An 18,747-nucleotide genomic window follows, 5' to 3' on the forward strand; every position below is an offset into this window, starting at 1 on the left:
TAATGTGATTTTTCTTTTGAAAAACCAAAGGAAATAAATCCTTAATGAATTTTTTAACCTTAGTTTACTAATCTGAAATGTGAGGGTTTGAAGGATTTTCTCGATATATATATGTAAAAATATCTAATTTCTGATATTAGGAATTTGTCTCAAATTTAAGAGGAGAAATGATTTTGATTTCATTCTTGACAAAATTATTTCTAGTTCCGATTTCATCTATTTATTATAATAAATAATACATATTATAATATTATAATATATTAAAAGCCAAAGAGTGGGGGGAACAAAAATTAAAATTATTAGCACTATGAGCTCTGACAGAAGGCCCAACATCACTTCAAACGCTTTTATTCTACTCTGCTGTACCATTTTTCTCAAGCATATTCTAAAATGATATACTTATTATATAGCTGCATTAAAAAAAGAAAATGCATTATTTATGGCATTATGGTTTATAACACTGAAATTTTAGACCTCTTGGGAGAATCAACTGCTGAAGTTGTAATATAAACGCAAGTAATTTACCTGTATTGCTGGTTTTTTGCTTTAACATATTACTTTTCAAGCAGTAGAAATTGTTTTTGCATAAACAGAATTGTGTCACCTCTATTCTTTAAATTATGATCAGTCAGGTGGTGTTAAAACCACAAATCAAACAGAAAAAAATGTCTACCAATTGCCCTGGAAGATTTCCTTATTCCCAACAATCTTCAGCATTTCTCTTGATGTAATTAAGCAGTCTGTGGAGCTTTCCTGTTCTGAACTTACACTCAAAGTTTAGTTATACAAAAGAACAAAAACCCAGATTGCCACCTCACATTCTCCCTGGCACAGAAAAACATGCAAGGACAGTGAAAGAGAGCAATCGATTTAAAGGTTATTGTCGTCCGCCTGTCTGAATCCAGTGCTTTCCTCCTCATGTTGTTGTCTTTCTAAAGATAATGTCAACCTCCTTCATTTTTTTTTACCTTGCTCCACTGTCTTGGTTGTTTTCTCTTCCTTCTTTCCAGGTACAGCTGCAAAGCAGAGATAAGGTTTAAATAAAATTCCAGATGTAAATGCTGCTTCTGCTCAAAAAGGCATTTTGTAACTCATTCAATGCCAAAATTTTCTTCTAAACAACCTATTTTAAAGCTTTTTCAATATTTCTCACTTCTTTAAAATCCAACCGAAACCTACTACTATAAATCTATTCTTAAAGAATTAGAGAAAAAAATAATCCCTTGCCCTCTTCTTACTAGTCTTTGCACACTGTTTTCTATCTTATTCTTTTATACTCTGCTTTGATAAACAAGCTTTATGAAGAATTCCGCTTGACAGGATTATGATTAATCGACTTACATTCCAGATAATTGCTGGAGCCACTTAGCGTCTTGAAAATGTCAACTAGATGCTCCTTAAATTCAAGCTTAATGTTGCTTAATCAACTCAAAGGACAGTGTAGTCATGCTTGAGATTTGCTTAAATATTAAATGAAGTCATTCCAAATCACAAGTAACCAAAAAAGAAATAAGAATTATCACTTAGGTGCTGTTTCCCATGAACTACTGAGATTTTACTACTCTCGGTGGAGTATTATCTGCTTACCTTGTTATACATCCAAGAAATAGAAATGATTCATACAAAATCAGTGTACTGAAATAACTGATTCAAGTAAGGATCTTCAGAGGACATTAGCAACTATTAGATGAAGGATGAATGGGGAACTGGATATTGCCGCCATACCCAGGTATCACCCCCAAGAGTTGCATGGGGAAAACTGCAACTTGGAAATGAAGAAAAGTGATTGTCACCAGCTTAACCCACTGAGGAAACTTAAAGCCACTCATTCACAATAGGACATCCAGACATTCTGTGCTTCCTCATGACATGCAGTGTGATGTACAACTGTATCACCTCTGAAGTATTCTTGCCAAAGGAGCCAACTGGAATCAAGTTAAGCCAAAGATTAAGCTTTCAGGTTAATCAAATATATGATATAGAGAACATATTAAATAATATTCTGAAGAAACAATTACATAAATCAAGTGTCTACAGAGTAAATGATCATGATCTTTTCAAAAAGTTAATGACATGAACTAGAGACAGAGTAAGGGAAAAAATGACTTTTTTATATAAAACTTGCTAAATTCACTCAGTTGTAATAGTTCAACTGTATATTCTTTTGAATTTTTCAAGCAGATAATTTCACCTGTGAATAGTTTTATTTTTTACTTTTTTATTCTTGTACTGATTAATTCTATTTCTCACCTTATTGCACTGGTTAGAATATCCAGTACAATGCATAACAGAAGTGCTGATAGCAGACATCCTTGTCTTGTTCCAATTCTCAGGGAGAAATCTTTCCATTTTTCTCCATTGAGTATAATATTTGCTAATGGTTTTTGTATATATCTTATCAGAATAGGGAAGTTTCTTTCTACTATAATTTGAAATATATCAAATGCATCTTCTATGATAAGTATAATTTCCCTTTATTCTATTATTCTGATTAATTACATTGAATTTTGAAATTGCAGTCTAGAAATAAAACCAACTTGGTTCCATTTTGTCTTTCTCATATCATATCAGACTAGATCTGCTAATATTTTGTTTATATCTGTGCCCTTATGTTCACAAGAGAAGTTAACCTGTATGTTTCCTTTCTTTTTTGTTCCTTGCTAGGTTTTTGTATCAAGGTTATTCTAGCTCCATAAAATGAGCTCCATAAAATGTTTCCTCTTTTTCTGTTCCTGGAAGGTTTGGTACAAGATTGGTGTTAAGTTTTCCTTAAATGTTTGAAAAACATTCACCGGTGAAGCCACCTGGCTAGACTTTACTTTGGTGAAAAAATATAATTAAAGATTCAAAATGTCAATTGTATTAAAATTTTCAAACTCACTGGGAAATACTTCTATTTTTTAATTATCTGTAGAATCTGTAATGATGATTCCTTTTAATTTTCTGATATTAATGTTTTGTGTCTTCTCTTTTTTTCTTAATAAGTTTACATAAGGGTCTATCAGTTTTTTCAGTTTTTATAGAGAATCTAATTTAGATTTATTGCTTTTTCTATTGTACTATTTAATTTCTATTTCTTTAGCTTCTGCATTTACATTTTTTATTTCTCTTTCTTCTTTCTTTGGGTTTCATGAAAGTTTTAACATAAATTAAAAATTATTTTCTTCCTAAATGTTTGCTTTTCAGCCTTTCTTCTTTTCTAATGAATATTTTTAATGAGTATAAATTTCAGGTAAACACTGTTTAGGAGCATCTCCAGTTTCAGTGTGATATTTTCATCATAGATTAATTCAACATATTTACAAAATTCCACTGTCATTTTTTCTTTGGCCCATGGGATATTCAGAGATGATTGCTTATATTTCTTACAGCACCTAGCACTGTTTCGGACCTAGCAAGTGATCGATATATACTTGCTTGGTGATTAAGTGTATTAATTGAAAAATGAGATTTGATAATAAATATTCTGAGTTAGAGAGATCAGTTTTGGTATTAGTATATTTCCTGAAAGAGGAGAGATATTAGGTGTAGCCAATGAAACACGAAAAAGGTAAAGAAGCAGGAAAGCCTTGTGTGTGCCTAGAGGAAGTGAACAAGTATAGCTGGAGCAGAGGGTTCCCATAGAAGAGATATGAAATAATCTAAAAATAGATTAGGTCAATTGCATAAGCCCCTGAATTCCAAACTAAAGAGTTAGACTTTATTATAATTACTTTAAGGAGCTAGTAAGGTGTGTGGTACATTAGTCTCCTCTATGAATGCTCTCTCTCAAATCAATGTGAAAATCAAACACTGATAATTTTTAATTATAATAGAGCCCTGGGCATATAGCCTTATTCATAATTCTTTTATTCTGAAAACTCAGTATGAATATTGTATAGGAAATATGTATTTTTCAATTATTTTGTTTTAATCTTCTGAAGAGTAAATATCTTTCAGAAAACATTGGATTGTGACTTACACACAAAGACCAAGTTTTTCTACAACAAAGACCAAGTTTTTCTTTTCCAGTGGTGAGTTAATAACTCCTTGCACTTATATTAAGTAGAGGAGGCTAGTCCCCTAAACCAGTTTTTTTTTTTAATTCAGAAAAGGTCACTGAAAATACCAATTATCTATACAGAAAAGAAAACATTTTACGTGAAATGACCCTTTCATTTCTGATTCTGATATAAAATTCATCAAGCCTAATTCTATGGAGAGTATTAGGAATAAACAGTTCATCTAAGTAAGTGGATTTTCTAATTGCCTGTAATCAAAGGAAGACCTTAATCAAATTCTCCTTCTATGCTATAGGGTACCTGAAACCTCCTTTCATGCTGGAAATAAGAAATTCCATTTGTTCTACATTTGGAGGTGTTTATTTTAGAAAAAAATGTAGATTTGTGCTGCACTCCTTCAGTGACCGCAACTAATATTAAGGAAGCAAAGTAGCTAACATTCTTATAAAATGATGCCTGGATTATGGATAGTCCTGAGATAAACTGTAAGGGCGATAAATTGGTTTTCTATAATTCCAGGGTTTTTTTTTAATTTCTTTATCGCTGTTTAATTTACCTGCAAAGTTCCAGCTTATACCAAACTTCAATCTCACTTTTATTACAAGGATACCAAAAAGATGCTTTCTCAAATTAAAATTATTGGTTTTAGTATTTATATCTTACCATAATATTATTGAGGTAACATTGATTAATAACGTTATATAAGTTCCATATGTACAAGATTATATTTCTACTTCTATATACACTACAGTATGATCCCCACCAAAAATTTAGTTTCTATCCATCACTATCTCTTTTATTCATTTCACCCTCCCCTGCCCTTTTCCACTACTCTGATCTCTGTATCTACATGTTGGGTTTTGCTTGGTTTGGTTTGTTCATTTATTCTGGTTTTCTGTTTGTTTTTTTATATTCTACATATGAGTGAAATCATAAGATACTTGTCTTTGTCTGACTTAATTCACTTAGCCTAATACTCTCAAGATCCATTGATGTTGTCATAAATGGCCAGATTTCATTTTTTATGACTATTATTCCATTGTGTGTGTGTGTGTGTGTGTGTGTGTATACCACATCTTCTTTATCCACTCATCTGTTGATGGGGACTTAGGTTGTTTCCACATCTCGGCTATTGTATATAATGCTGTGATGAATATAGGGGTGCATGTATCTTCAAATTGGTGTTTCATATTCTTTGTATAAATACCTAGAAGTGGGATAACTGGATCATAAGGTAGCACTAGTTTTCAATTTTTTGAGGAATCTTCATACTGTTTTCCATAGTGGCTACACAGTTACATTCCCATCAGCAGTGCATGAGGGTTCCCCTTTCTCCACATCCTCACCAACACTTGTTATTTCTTGCTTTTTTGATAATAGCCATTCTAACAGGCATGAGGTGATATCTCATTGGGGTTTTAATTTTAATTCCCCTAATAATTAGTGATGTTGAACATCTTTTCAAGTACCTGTTGGCCTTCTATATGCCTTCTTTGGAAATTTCTATTCAGCTCCTCTGCCCATTTATTAACTGGGTTTTCTGGTTTTTTGTTTTTGAGGTGTATGAGTTCTTTATATTTTTTTGATATTAACCCCTAACTGGACATATGATCTGCAAATATCTTCTCACACTTGGTGGTAGGGCAGGTTGCATTTTCATTTTGTTGATGGTTTCCTTTGCTGTTCAGGAGCTTTCTAGTTTGATGAGTCCCATTTATTTGTTTTTTCTTTTGTTTCCCTTGCCTGAGGAGACACATCCTGAAAGATACTGCTATGACTGATGTCAAAGAGCATACTGCCTATATTTTCTTCTAAGAGTTTTATGGTTTCTGGTCTTACATTCAAGGCTTTAATCCACTTTGGGTTCATTTTTTTGAGGAAGGTATGAGGTAATGATCTAGTTTCATTTTTTTTGCATGTGGCTCTCCAGGTTTCTTTGCTCCTTTTTTGTAAAATTTTCCACATATGTGTGGGTTTATTTCTCGGCTCTCAATTACATTGCACTGATCTATGTATCTGTTTTTCTGCCCATACCATGCTGTTTTAATTACTATAACTTTGTAATATAGTTTGAAACCAGTGCATGTGATACCTCCAGCTTTATTCTTTTTTCTTAGGATTGCTTCAGCCATTCAGAATCTTTTGTAGTTCCATATACATTTTAGAATTTTTTGTTCTGTCTCTGTGAGAAACATCCTTGGGATTTTGGTTGGGATTGCATTGAATCTGTAAATTGATTTAGATAATATGGACATTTTAGCAATGTTCATTCTTCCAATCCATGAGCACAGAATATACTCAGTTTTTTTGACTGTCATTTGCTTGGAGTATCATCTTCCATCCCTTTACTTTAGCCTATGTTTATATTTAGGGCTGAGGTGAGTCTCCCAGAGGTAGGATATAGCTAGGTCTTGTTTTTTAATCCATCCATCCACTCTGTGTCTTTTGACTGGTGAATTCAATCCATTGACATTTAGGGTAATTACTTACAGAGGAGGACTTAGTTCTGCCATTTTATCTTTTGTTTTCTGGGTTCCCGCTTTTCCTTGTGTTTCTGTCTGCCATGTGGGTTTGATGGTTTTCTATGATGTTTTGTATCTTCTTTGGATTTCTATCTTTGAGTTTGCTAATTCTCTCTTCCATATCATATTCTCTTTCCCAATGCTTTCTGATGCATTCTTCATCTCATTTATTCAATTCTTCAGCTCCAGAATTTCTGTTTGGCTCCTTTTTAGAGTTTCAATTACTTAAAGTATTCCTTCTGTTCATTAATTTTATTCCTAAGCTCATTGAACTGCCTTTCTGAGCTTTTTTGTAGTTCATTCAGTTTCTTCAATCAGTTAGATTGCAATATTCTGTGACTTTAAGTTTGGTTTCTGGAGAATTATCATTTTCTTTTTCTGATACTGTGTTACTGTGGTTCTTCATGGTGCTTGATGTGTTGTTCCTCTGCCAGTGTGTTTGAAGTACTGAATATCATTCTTGTTTGGGTAAAGCTTTTTTTTTTTTTTAATTCTAAGGATTCTACAGGTTAGAAATTAGTAGGCTTTCTTTTGTTTTCCAGTAGGTGGCACTATAGAACAAGTTTTTGGTTTCTCTCACCTGTGCTGTCTCTGGTTTTATTTGAGAGTCAGCATTTTCTGCCCTCCACCACCTCTATCAGAAGTGTCACCCAGTGCCCTTGTTACTGTTGCTTGTGCCTTTGGGGTAATTGGTACCTTGCTGCTGTTGGTATTGCTGGCACCACCACCTGGGGCATCAGGATGGTGGGTGCTTCTGCCACATCTGGGCTGTCCTGATTTGCAGGCTCCAAGGGGTGGGTGGGGTGCAGTTGGAGTTGCAAGTGCCTCTATATCAGGTATTGTCAGATTTGTGGGCTTCACCACGGCAGGCAGGGAACAGGGGGCTGGAGTTGTGGATGGCTCTGTGGCTGGAGGAACTGGGTTCCAGTTATCTGTGGCCACGGGCACCACTACATTCAGGAGGCTAGAGTCCTATGTATTGCTTCCCTTGCTGCTTTTGGGTTCTCTGGGACTGCAGGCTTTGCTGCCACAGCCAGGGGGCCGCGATTGCAGGGACTGCCTCCACTGTTTCCCCAGTTCTACCTCCTCGATGTGTTCCAGTCCATCCACCTTTAGATGTACAGATATGTGGAATTCTCTGGCATTCTGATGGGTTGAGCAGAGGCTTATTGTTGAGTTGTTAATATTTCACAGGTTGCAGATTGAAGGGAAGAGACAAGGAAGCATCTTATCTGCTGTGATGCTGACATCGCTTGCTTCATTCTAGGCTCTTATTTCACTATGTTTCCCTCAATTTTCCTTGAGGACTCAATTCTCTTTCCGCTTAACACCACTCAACATATGCCCATTAGTTACAGGGGCTTGCCTGGGTAGTGAGGCTTCTATGGAATTGGGGTATGTTAGAATTCTGGTAAAGAGTGGAGAGTGGTAAGGAAATATTGTGCAGTTTGAAATATCACCCATATGACACATACATTACTTCTGGTATATACATCTATAGGATTAGCATGACAAACTATTATTTCCAAGGATGTAAGAATGTAATGTTACCTGCCCAAGGGTTATTGCCTGGGGATGTCAATGACTGAAACAATGGAATAAATCACTGATTGTGGAAGACGAAGTCTTAAATCTTGGATACATATTCAGGTGGAGAGACAGGAAAGAGAGGCTTCTCATCATTTCTCAGACAATGCTAACAACTCAATCTAGTCACAAGGCCATCCTTTCCGGCTATCATTTTCCCTGAATCTTACTTCTAGTAAATTTGGAATTATAAACAATATGGTATTATTGTAGCATACAAAGTATCTGAAGATGAAACTGGAAAAGGATATAGGAGCCAGATCTTGGAGGACTCTTAACATCATTTTAACAAGTTTGGACTTTATTTTATAAAAAACTGGGAAAAAATAAAGTTTTAAATTAAGTGTGGTTTATTCAGTTTTATGACTTTGATAATTTATGTTGAGGGGTTTCTGCTAGGATGAATATTAGTGAAATAAAAATAAATATGTGAGGACAGTGTTTAGATCATTACAGTGGTTCAAGAAAAAGATAATGAAGGCTTGAATTTACATGGAAGTCATAGTTATGAATAGGAGGAAGTAAACTCAAGAAATATTTAGGAAACAAAATCAGCAGAACTTGAAGATTCTTTGAATAATCACCTGAAGGCTAGAAAGAGAAAATTAATCACCCTCAGATTTCTAGGGAAGTGGAGGGTGGATTGTGGTTTCACCAATGATAATTAAAAGCAAGCTGGGAAAAGGAAATGAAGAGTATAAGTTAAGACACATTGAATTTAAAGGTGTTTATTTGACATTTGAATATACAAGCCTGAAATTTTCAGGGAAAAGCTCTTTGCCAGAGAAGTCCTGAAATGAAGACATAGAATTAGAGATCTTCAGGCTAAAAGGCAGAGTTTCAACCTTGAGAGTGTGCATATCTCACGAAGCGAGGCTACAGAATAAGAAGTTCAGAGGATTAATGATGGAATCTGGGGAACACCAATAATTAAGGGGAAGCAAAGAAAAACACACAAAGAAGTCAGAAATAAAGCTCAGAGAATATGGTGAGAACTAGGAGACTGTTGTCATGCTCACCCAACAGGAGAGACGCTTAGAGAAAAGACAAAGTGGTAAATGCCACTGAGACATCCAATAATGTGAGGACTGGAATGGTTCCATTGGTTCAGCAATGATAATGTCTTCAGCATTGGCCATATTATCGGAAGCACAGTAGGAACAGAAGCCTCATCTTTGTGGGAGATAAGAAGCAGTGTTAACACTCCAACATCCAGAAGACCGGCTAAGATACAGAGGAGAGAAAATAGTAGACAGAGATGTGGGAATCTAGAAAAAAGTAATTTTAAACTGAGAATAATATTTCCAAAATTAGGAATAAAGTCAATAAGGAGAGGGCTTCCCTGGTGGCACAGTGGTTGAGAGTCCGCCTGCCGATGCAGGGGACACAGGTTCGTGCCCCGGTCCGGGAAGATCCACATGCCGCGGAGCGGCTGGGCCCATGAGCCATGGCCGCTGAGCCTGCACGTCCGGAGCCTCTGCTCCGCAGCGGGAGAGGCCACAACAGTGAGAGGCCCGCGTACCGCCAAAAAAAAAAAAAAAGTCAATAAGGAGAAACAACATAATGCCACCAAAGAGCATGAATGACTGATCAAGAAGGACCCAAATGGAGAGACTGGTCTTGAAGAGGAGGATAAACACTTTACCTCGGAGATTAAAATAGAAATTGATATAGACTAAACAAGAACCTCAAGCTACTATCCTATTTATCATTTTATTCCTAACCAATATTCTTCAGCATCAGTGTCTGTATCTTTCACTTCATCATCCCTCAATCAATTTCTCATCATTTAGCTTTTAGTTGTGCCACTCCCCAGAAAATTCTCTTTTGAACATCATTAATAATTATCTAGTTGACAAATCCAGTGACTTGGTGACAACCACTTTGTCATTGAAAGCGTTTATTTTCCTTGGTTACTATGAAATTATAACAATTACATTTTTTTAACCTCTGATCTTTCTAGTCACTATTTTCTGCTTTTTCTCTTTGACTCTCCTTGCTTTTCTTCCTGCAAATGTTCTCTAGCATTCCATCCCAGACCTGTCCTCTCTCGAGAACAGAGAACATCCCAGACCTGTCCTCTCTCGAGAACAGAATCCATGAAAAGCTCATGGATTCTTACCGTTTCCACCATTAACCCACGCAGAGGACACCCACAGATATATCTCCAGTTCTGTCACTCTCTGGAGCTCTAGTCTGACATTTAGAGCCACCTACTTGCTACTTGCATGTGCCACAGTACTATAATTTAAATATGTCTAAAATTAATCTTGTCTTCTCTCACCAAACTATTTTTATCCTTCTTCTTCATTTTTATGATAAATACCAACAATATTCTTCTAGCACCCAGTCTGAAAACTTATTATTGTCATTAAATACTTTCTGACTTTTCCTCTTCCAAAGCTGGTCGATTGTCAAATTCCACTGAATCTACTTTATAATAGTGCTTATAAAATATCCCTTCTTTCCAATCTCATAACTAATATCAGGTCTTAATGCACGTTGCCTACATTATTGCCAAAGCTTCCTAACTATCCTGCCCTTTCCTAAAGCAAATACCTGAGTGTTATTTCCTATACTTACAATTTTTCATTGACTCCCTATTGTCCATGCAGTAGAGTCCAATTTAAAAATCAGGCCCCTTTACTGAATTATTAGCACAGGTTGTACTAATTCATACTGTGTTTTTGAGACTCTTGTTATTCCTCATACACATCCTGCAATTTCCCACCACTTTGCCTTCCTCTGTTACCTATGCCCAAGATACCCTTCCAACTAATTATTACATAACAAAATTCTATCTGTTATTTAAGGCTTGACTCTAAAGTCACCTTGTATAATAAATGTTTTGCTTTTCCTCAGGTAAGAATAATTTTTAAACTCCTACGGCTCTTTATCTGTATTTATCTCTTTACCCTGTTGGCTTTCAAACATGAACTATGATAATATGGAAAACCTTTAGCTGATAGCAAAAACTAAGGTCCAAACAACTCAGGGACTCAATAAAGATTCATATTTTTCCCTATCTTTAATTGCTCAAGAATAGTATTAACATCTGAATATTTCCTTAAGTTTTCACATAGTATGTGATCCATAAATACATGTTGAATGAAAGTGAAAATGATTTGAAAGCTGCAAACCAAATATAAAACAGTAAGAGGATTATCATATTGATGATTAAATACTATATATCTCCGAAGAAAATACGACTTAAAAGCAGGCTTAAGATCAAATAATTATACTAGATATAAATTGGCACACTGTAATTAATTTAAAATATTATCTTTTAACTTTGAAAATTTTAAAACAATCAGAAAATCAGTAATTTCCACTTAACATTGCACGCCTCAGTGTAGAACAACAATTTCCAGTATCTTAAAAACAAATAAAGAAAACCCAAATCACTATCTTATTCTACTTACTTAAAAGGGACTAAAAGGTGGACATCTTGTAACATATACGGAGTTTTGTGGAGATTAGGGACTGGTTACTAAATGTATGATGAAGTAATATATATTTTCATGTGTGATTGATTGTCAGTGAGGAGGAGGAGAAATGAAAACTACTTGACCAATGAGAAGCATCTCCTTTGACTTTTATATGTAACTTGTCAAATTGGTAAAGCTCTACCTGAGTTTCAAAATATTTATGATGGCTTTGGAAGGAACACTTGTTTCTGTTCATTCTACAGTTGAGAGGAAATCTAATATGCAGTCATATTTAAATTAATGATTGAGGTATGACATCTAAGACAAACTAGAGTCAGAGTAATTAATGCCAATAGTTTAATTTCATAAAACGTTATTTCTCTCCTTATATTTCACTCTAAGCCTAGCAATCAGGTCTACTTAATCCCAACCAATATGTCTGGCCTTACTCGAAACTCAGAGACCATTCTTGGTTGAATATTCCAGTGAATTCACTAACTGATGGTTCAATATCAATTCAGTATCTCTGCTCACTCCTATTTGACTTGATTAAACTCCAATTTATGTGTGCTTGTATTTCTGCCCTAATATCTAGGCTCCAAGTGATTCAGAGTCTGTGCATGGGTCATTTACTGGTTATTGAATCTTTCCTTTTTAACTCTGTCTCCAGACCGTCTTCACAATCAAGGATTCCCTGAGGTTCAGTATCTGAAATCTAATTCCAGATGAAACCCATATACTGCTATTTGGACATCCACTGGTCTCACCCATGGCTGAAGATCTTGAACACAATTTTGTCTCACTTTTGTTCTTGCTTTCAACACATATAGATGTCCTGACCTTACATTCACTTACTGGATCCATATACCCTGTATCCATGCCTAGATTGTGACTTCCTCTGAATCTATATTTAGACTCTTAGTCTTGTCATTGATACCATGGCATTATCCATCCTGAAGCACCCAAGTTTTACCCACACATTCCATTTAGTGTTGACAAGAAAAATTGATTTCAAAATAAGACACCATAAAAGAATGAGATATATTAATAGGGACTTCTGATAAATTCATGGCTCTGCTACTTATGGAAAAACTGATACCTAGTAAAAGATGTCAATGAACCATGTATCGTGATAACTTACCTCAAAAATGACATCACACATATATTACATTACTAAGAAAAGAACTATCTAGGAGACAGATTTTATTCCTATCTACTATAAATTCAGAATAATAAAGAGCTGTATTTGAAAAAGGGAAGCAATTAATCTCAATAATTCAATTGCTTCTAATTAAGTATTATCTTATAGTAGTTTATATTTTCCTTTAAGTATCATTTAATTTTTTGTCTTTCATTAGATATACATGTGTACTAATTTATGCATTATTTTATATAACTAATATATATTAATTTATATTTTAATTTATTAATATATAAACTTATATCCATGTATTCATTTATATCCATATATATGTTGCTTGGGATTGAGAATGTGGATATGTATCATATATATTTTATAACTCCCTATAGTCCTGATATATATTCTCTTATAGAGCAAATGCAATAAAAGATTTTTTAAGGAGAAAAATGTGATGCCATTTTAGTGGCATGTATGTGAAAGGGTACTCCTGTTGTGTGTGTGTGTGTGTGTGTGTGTGTGTGTGTGTATGAGTGCATGTTGAGGATAGGGTTGTTAAACTGTGTCTTGAGATTCCTCCAAAGACATTGAATACATTACTGATTTCATTTCTATGTGTAAAACAGAATCACAAATTTCAAAATTGTTCCAGTTTGTTTTGAATAGAGAATATGTAAATGTTTCATCATATTGAATATTTTTAACATGTATTAATGTTCTTAAAGATATTCTTTAGAGTGTCTACTGAGAGGAGTCAATATTCACGTAATAGTTGCTTCTGATTAGACACGACAAGAGGCATAGCTTTGAAAACTTAAATTTAAACTTAAATTTGATACTATTCTTGCACAAAGCAAACACTGTTCATGTAAGTTCTACTAGTCAAAGTTCCGTTTGCTCAAACGCTAACCTTATAGATCAGTATATTGAATATGATGCTCTCCAGATGACTGGGATCCCATTGAGCTTACACAGCAGCATTTCTTCAATTTTTCAAAACTAAAAGTGGGTTTCCATATCAGTGAAATAGTAAAATCAATAAACAGAGCTCTTCTTAAGCACTAAACAATACATTGAGTTAGCATAAAGAAGTTATAGTCATGACATCTTTTTCTTTAAGCTGCACTTACCTTTTTTAGTTGAGGCAGCACCAACCTCTTCTTTGGCTCGTTCAGTTTCTGTAAATTCAGAGATTGAAAATGAGAAACGGATATCAGACATGTGAGGTCAATATCTTATAGTATTCTAAGTCAGACAAGACTAAAACTGCCCAAAGGATAAAACGTATGTGGCACCTGAGAGCAAAGCAAGCAGCAGAGAAAACCACGCTAGAATAAGCTTGAATTTTTTTGTAACTAATGAACTTCCTTAAATAAAAATGCAGAAATTCTCTTTCAAGATACAATTCTGGTGGTACTAAATTTTATGCTTATATAAGTAGTGACCATAAAAAAGGTGGCTTATTCCACAGAATTACACTGGAATACTAATTTATTAGTTTATAGTCAAATCTTAAATAATGCATAAATTGTGGGGAAGAGCACTTGAAAAGACTTCTTTGTTTAGCCTTTAACTATGGGGAGGGCAAGCCATAATTGACCTCAATCAATTTGCTTTATAATATAAAATATTAGCCATAATGTTACAGAAAATTCCATTTGCATATTGCTTTGAAGAGAGAGAAAAAGAAAAAAATTGAAAAAGGCCAAAATGGCTTCTGGAGTTTCTCTGAATATCTAGTGTGGAAGACAGGAAGATAGGAGAGCTCTTCCAAAAATATAATCTGAAATGCTGGTCCTAGTGCAAAATGTTAGACCTCAAATCAAGGCTAATTAAAGTGGAAGTTTCTTTGATCCATACGAAAATTAGAAAATGACAATGAGCTGGTAAATTTTTACAAAGTTTATTTACTCATTTTATTAGCTTTTGATTATTCAAGGCTGTTGCCCTTGGACACCTGTATTTGTATTTTTAGTTTTATTCTTACTAGTACATGTGTATAGTCCCTGTTACTCATATGCACTCACTCAGCAGCTGAGGCTCTAGGAACAACCAGTAAACAGGGGTCTTCATGCCCCCTTGTCCTCCCTGTGCCATAGACCTTGGGCTGTGAGAGAGATCAGATGTCAGGAGACCTTCACATCACTTTCAGGTTTTAATTTCACAATATTAGATACCACAAGCTTCACTATTTGAGCTCAGGCAAGAAGTCATGTAAATAAGACTTCTTCAGGCTGTTTCAAGACCTGGAGCTCCAGGACTAAGCAGATCCCTGGCTGTTATATAGCTTTGAGGAAAGACTTTAGACCAGTGGTTCTCAAAATTGGCATGCATCAGTCACTCAGGAGGGCTGTTAAAACACAGATACGGGCCTGATTCAGTAGGTCTGGGGCACGTCCTAAGAATTTACATTTCTAGCCAGTTCCCAGGTGACGCTTATGCTGCTGGTCTTGGCCATATTTTGGAAACTAATTACCACACTTCCCCTAATACACAATCAGGACTAATGTCCCTGAAATCCCCAACCTTGTTAGCCTCAGGTACTACCATGAGCCTAGGCTTCCAGCAGAAAACAGTCTATATGGCTTCGTATTTCTCCTAAAAGCAGACTCTTTTCCAAAGTCCTTCCACTGAGTCATCTCTATCATAGCACACATCCCTAAATGCTCAGCCTCTTCTCAAAGTGTGCACTTGACTTTCTTCCTTTAACCAAACTAGTTCCCTAAGGACACTACATCCCTTACAAATGGTTTTCCAAAATAGAGACAGTTCATTTTTCCCCTATATACCAAAGGGTCTGGAAGTGATGTATATTTACTTCTTCTTTTTAACTAAATTAATAAATGATGTTTATGACTTCTCCTTACTTCTTATTACTTCTGATGGATTGTTATCTCCTTGCTTCCTCCAAATCTCAGTTCTTTTGAAGTCCACAGTATCAGGTTGCACCGGCTCTGTCTTGCTCTATTGCTGCCATTAACCAGCATTATGCCTGTGTCCCATTAATTATTGAATATTTCTATACATAGTTATCTGCTCCACTATTACTACTGTGATTTTTCATTAGGAACCACTCTCAACCCAGGCTTCACACTAGACCAAGCTGGGGAGTTTTTATAAGCCTGTGAGATTCAGACGTAGTAGATCTGGGGAGGACTACAGAGCTTTGAGATTCTGAGTTAATGAGTCTGGGATAAGGTAGGCCTGGCTATCTGTCTATTTGTAAGCTTGTCAAGATACTCTATTATTTAACCAGGATTGGGAGTCACTTATAGACACAATCCATACAACCATGGGATCTCTCATTTCCTTGACCTTCTCACTTTTGAAAACTGGAGACCCCACTTCTCTGATCAACTACCAAGAAAAAGTATCTTGGACTTTTTCTTTGCTGCCAAGACTTTGATTTCAAAATTCCTATTCCCTGGCACCACTCTTCCTGTTATAGTTCACTTACTCACGAACCTCCTCTAAGTAGTTTCTGACCCCATCAATACTTTCATTCCTTTGACCTTACCAGTTTCTCAATGCTCCAGATCTCCCTTATGTCCTCACTTTTCTTCTTTCAAGCTTATATTTAAATAAACCATGGTTAAATCATTCACTTATTGTTTGTTTCCATAGTCATCTGGTATATTAAGTTTCTAGGGCAGCCTTTAAGTTATTAGGTGGCTAAAAACAACAGAAATTTATTCTTTCACAGTTCTGGAGGCTAGAAGTCCAGCACTAAAGTGTTGCCAAGGCCCTCCGAAACTTGCTCTGAAGGCTCTTGGGAAGAATCCTTCCTTGCCTCTTCCTAGCTTCTGTTGGTTGCCAGCAATCTTCGGCATTCCTTGACTTGTAGCTGCATCACTCCAATTTCTCCCATTATGTTCATACGGCTGCCTTCCTTCTGAATATGTCTGTGTCTCTAAATCTCCCTCTCTTTAAAAGGGCATCAGTCATTGGATTTAGGGCCCATTCTAATCCAGTATAGCCTCATCTTACCATGATTACACCACTAAAGACCATTTTTGAAATAAGCTTGCATTCACAGGTACTGTACTAGTTAGGATTTCAACATATCTTTTGAGGGGATGCAATTCTATCCACTACATGTGCCAAAACAGCAAACCTACTCTATGCCTGCCACCTGAGCCGCCATCCAAACTGCAGGAAGGCCCTCATCTGCTGCAGATCTGACTTCAAATGTCTAGTCACAGTGTGTAACAGAGTGCCCAGCACTGATCAGCAATACTACCACAGACCTAGTGAAGTTACTTTCTCATTTTTCTAGTCAAGTGGTTCATGAATACCCCTCCTTTCTCAAACTTCCAACATCCTGTAACATAAAAGCAAGTTGCTGTTGGGATCTTCATAGAGAAAGTAGAAGCAAACTAGGCTATCTCATCTTTTCACCACCTCACCAGCTCATACCAGCACCATTCGTCTTCTTTCCACACCCATAGGATCATCATTCCCTATTTAATACCAATTCCTCCAAATTTGCCCTGCATCCCAACTCCTTTTGCATAGACAATGACGTTACTCTTGCAAGTACTGCCTCTCTCTGCTACTTCATCTGCTTTCCACTTCACTGATGCTTTCACATCAGCTCAGAAACACAAAATGTCACCATTTATAACTTCAGACCACCACGGCCTTCGCTCCTACGTGTCCCCTACCTCAACTACCTCATCTCTCTGTGGTCCACCATGGTCTCCAGAGAGCTGCTATACTCCGTGTCACCACTTCTATCTTCTCATTCTCTATTTTTTAAGATTGTTTCATTGTGAAAGATATAATATAAATGAAAGGCATAAAGGTGTATAACATATGTGATAACATATGTGCATATTTTAATGAATGGCAATAAAAAATGCACATCTTTGTAACCCCCTGTAAACTTAAGTAATAAAATATCACCAAAGACTTTGAAACCTCTTACTTGTCCTATTACCACTGCATACCTCTCTCTTCATCTCAGAATTATCACTGTCCTATATTTTGTATTAATAATTTCTTTATTTTCCTGTACATTTTTTATTACATGAATTTACCTCTAAACAAAGCTAAGGACATTTTTTACAGATTGAATTATATTGTTTAGTGATATAACTATATAAATTGACTTATACTTTTTAATTCTTATAATTTGCTTCCTTTAAAATGTGTGCTGAGACTCAGTGTTAAAACTGTTTAACAAGATGGCCATTAGACTTGGGTAGCTTTAGTGCCTTTGGTGGTCTACCTAAACAAACCAAAGCCAGAGTCAACTAGATTTATCTCAAATCTGAGTGATACTCAAAAGCAATTATCATAAGCTAAACAAACTAAATTATTTAGTTATTTAGCCAAATGACTAATTTTCCCAAATAAGACAATATATGTTATAGTCAGTTAAATATATATTTTTGCTTTGCTTCCATGTATTCTCTATAAAAACCTTTGCCCTACCCCCCAATGGTGGAGTGCCCCTCATCATTTATCGGTTTTGTTACTGCCCTATTTGATTCATTGTTTACTTAAATAAATTGTTTAACTTTTTATACAAGCCACGTTGATATGAGGAACTGTAGTTGATTGATTTAACTGCTGTATAGTATTCCACTTGTACGTATTCTACAAATTATGTATCCATTTTCCTGCCAATGGACACTAGGTCATGTCCTGTATGTGTTATAAAATAACGCTGCTATGAATATTCCTGTATATGAATCCTGGTGTAATGTGCAAGAATTTTCTTAGAAGTGAAATTGCTAGGACATAGCATGTGTCTCTGTTTAACTTCACCAGATAAAAGCCATATTTTTCCCCAAAATTTTACACTAACACTGTATGTGAGAGTTTCTATTGCTTCATATCATCACCATCACCAGAATGAACATTTTTCTCCATTTTTGGTCAATTTGATATATGTAAAATAGTATTGTGGTTTTAAGTACATTTTCATTATTACTAAGAGGTTAAATATTTTTGATATGTCTATAGGCAATTTGTGTCTTGTTTTGTTTTCTTTTTGATCCTAACATATCTTTTGCTCATTTTTTCTATGCATTAGTCTATCAAGTTCTTTCTCTTTTTGTTTTTTA

General features: G+C 35.4%; 1 protein-coding gene across 2 annotated transcripts in view; it reads right to left on the minus strand.

Annotated features, from left to right (window-relative positions):
* The window catches only part of TRDN (triadin), a 495,585-nt gene that overhangs the window by 100,051 nt on the left and 376,787 nt on the right, over positions 1–18,747 (minus strand). For both annotated transcript variants that reach the window (XM_060283977.1, XM_060283978.1), the window contains 2 exons: positions 13,807–13,854; positions 969–1,016 (listed from right to left, as the gene is read on the minus strand). In XM_060283977.1, coding sequence (XP_060139960.1) covers positions 969–1,016; positions 13,807–13,854 — 96 coding nt within the window. The remainder of the gene's footprint in view (positions 1–968; positions 1,017–13,806; positions 13,855–18,747) is intronic.

The sequence above is a fragment of the Globicephala melas genome, chromosome 14 (genome assembly GCF_963455315.2).
Source record: "Globicephala melas chromosome 14, mGloMel1.2, whole genome shotgun sequence".
Classification (NCBI taxonomy): domain Eukaryota; kingdom Metazoa; phylum Chordata; class Mammalia; order Artiodactyla; family Delphinidae; genus Globicephala; species Globicephala melas.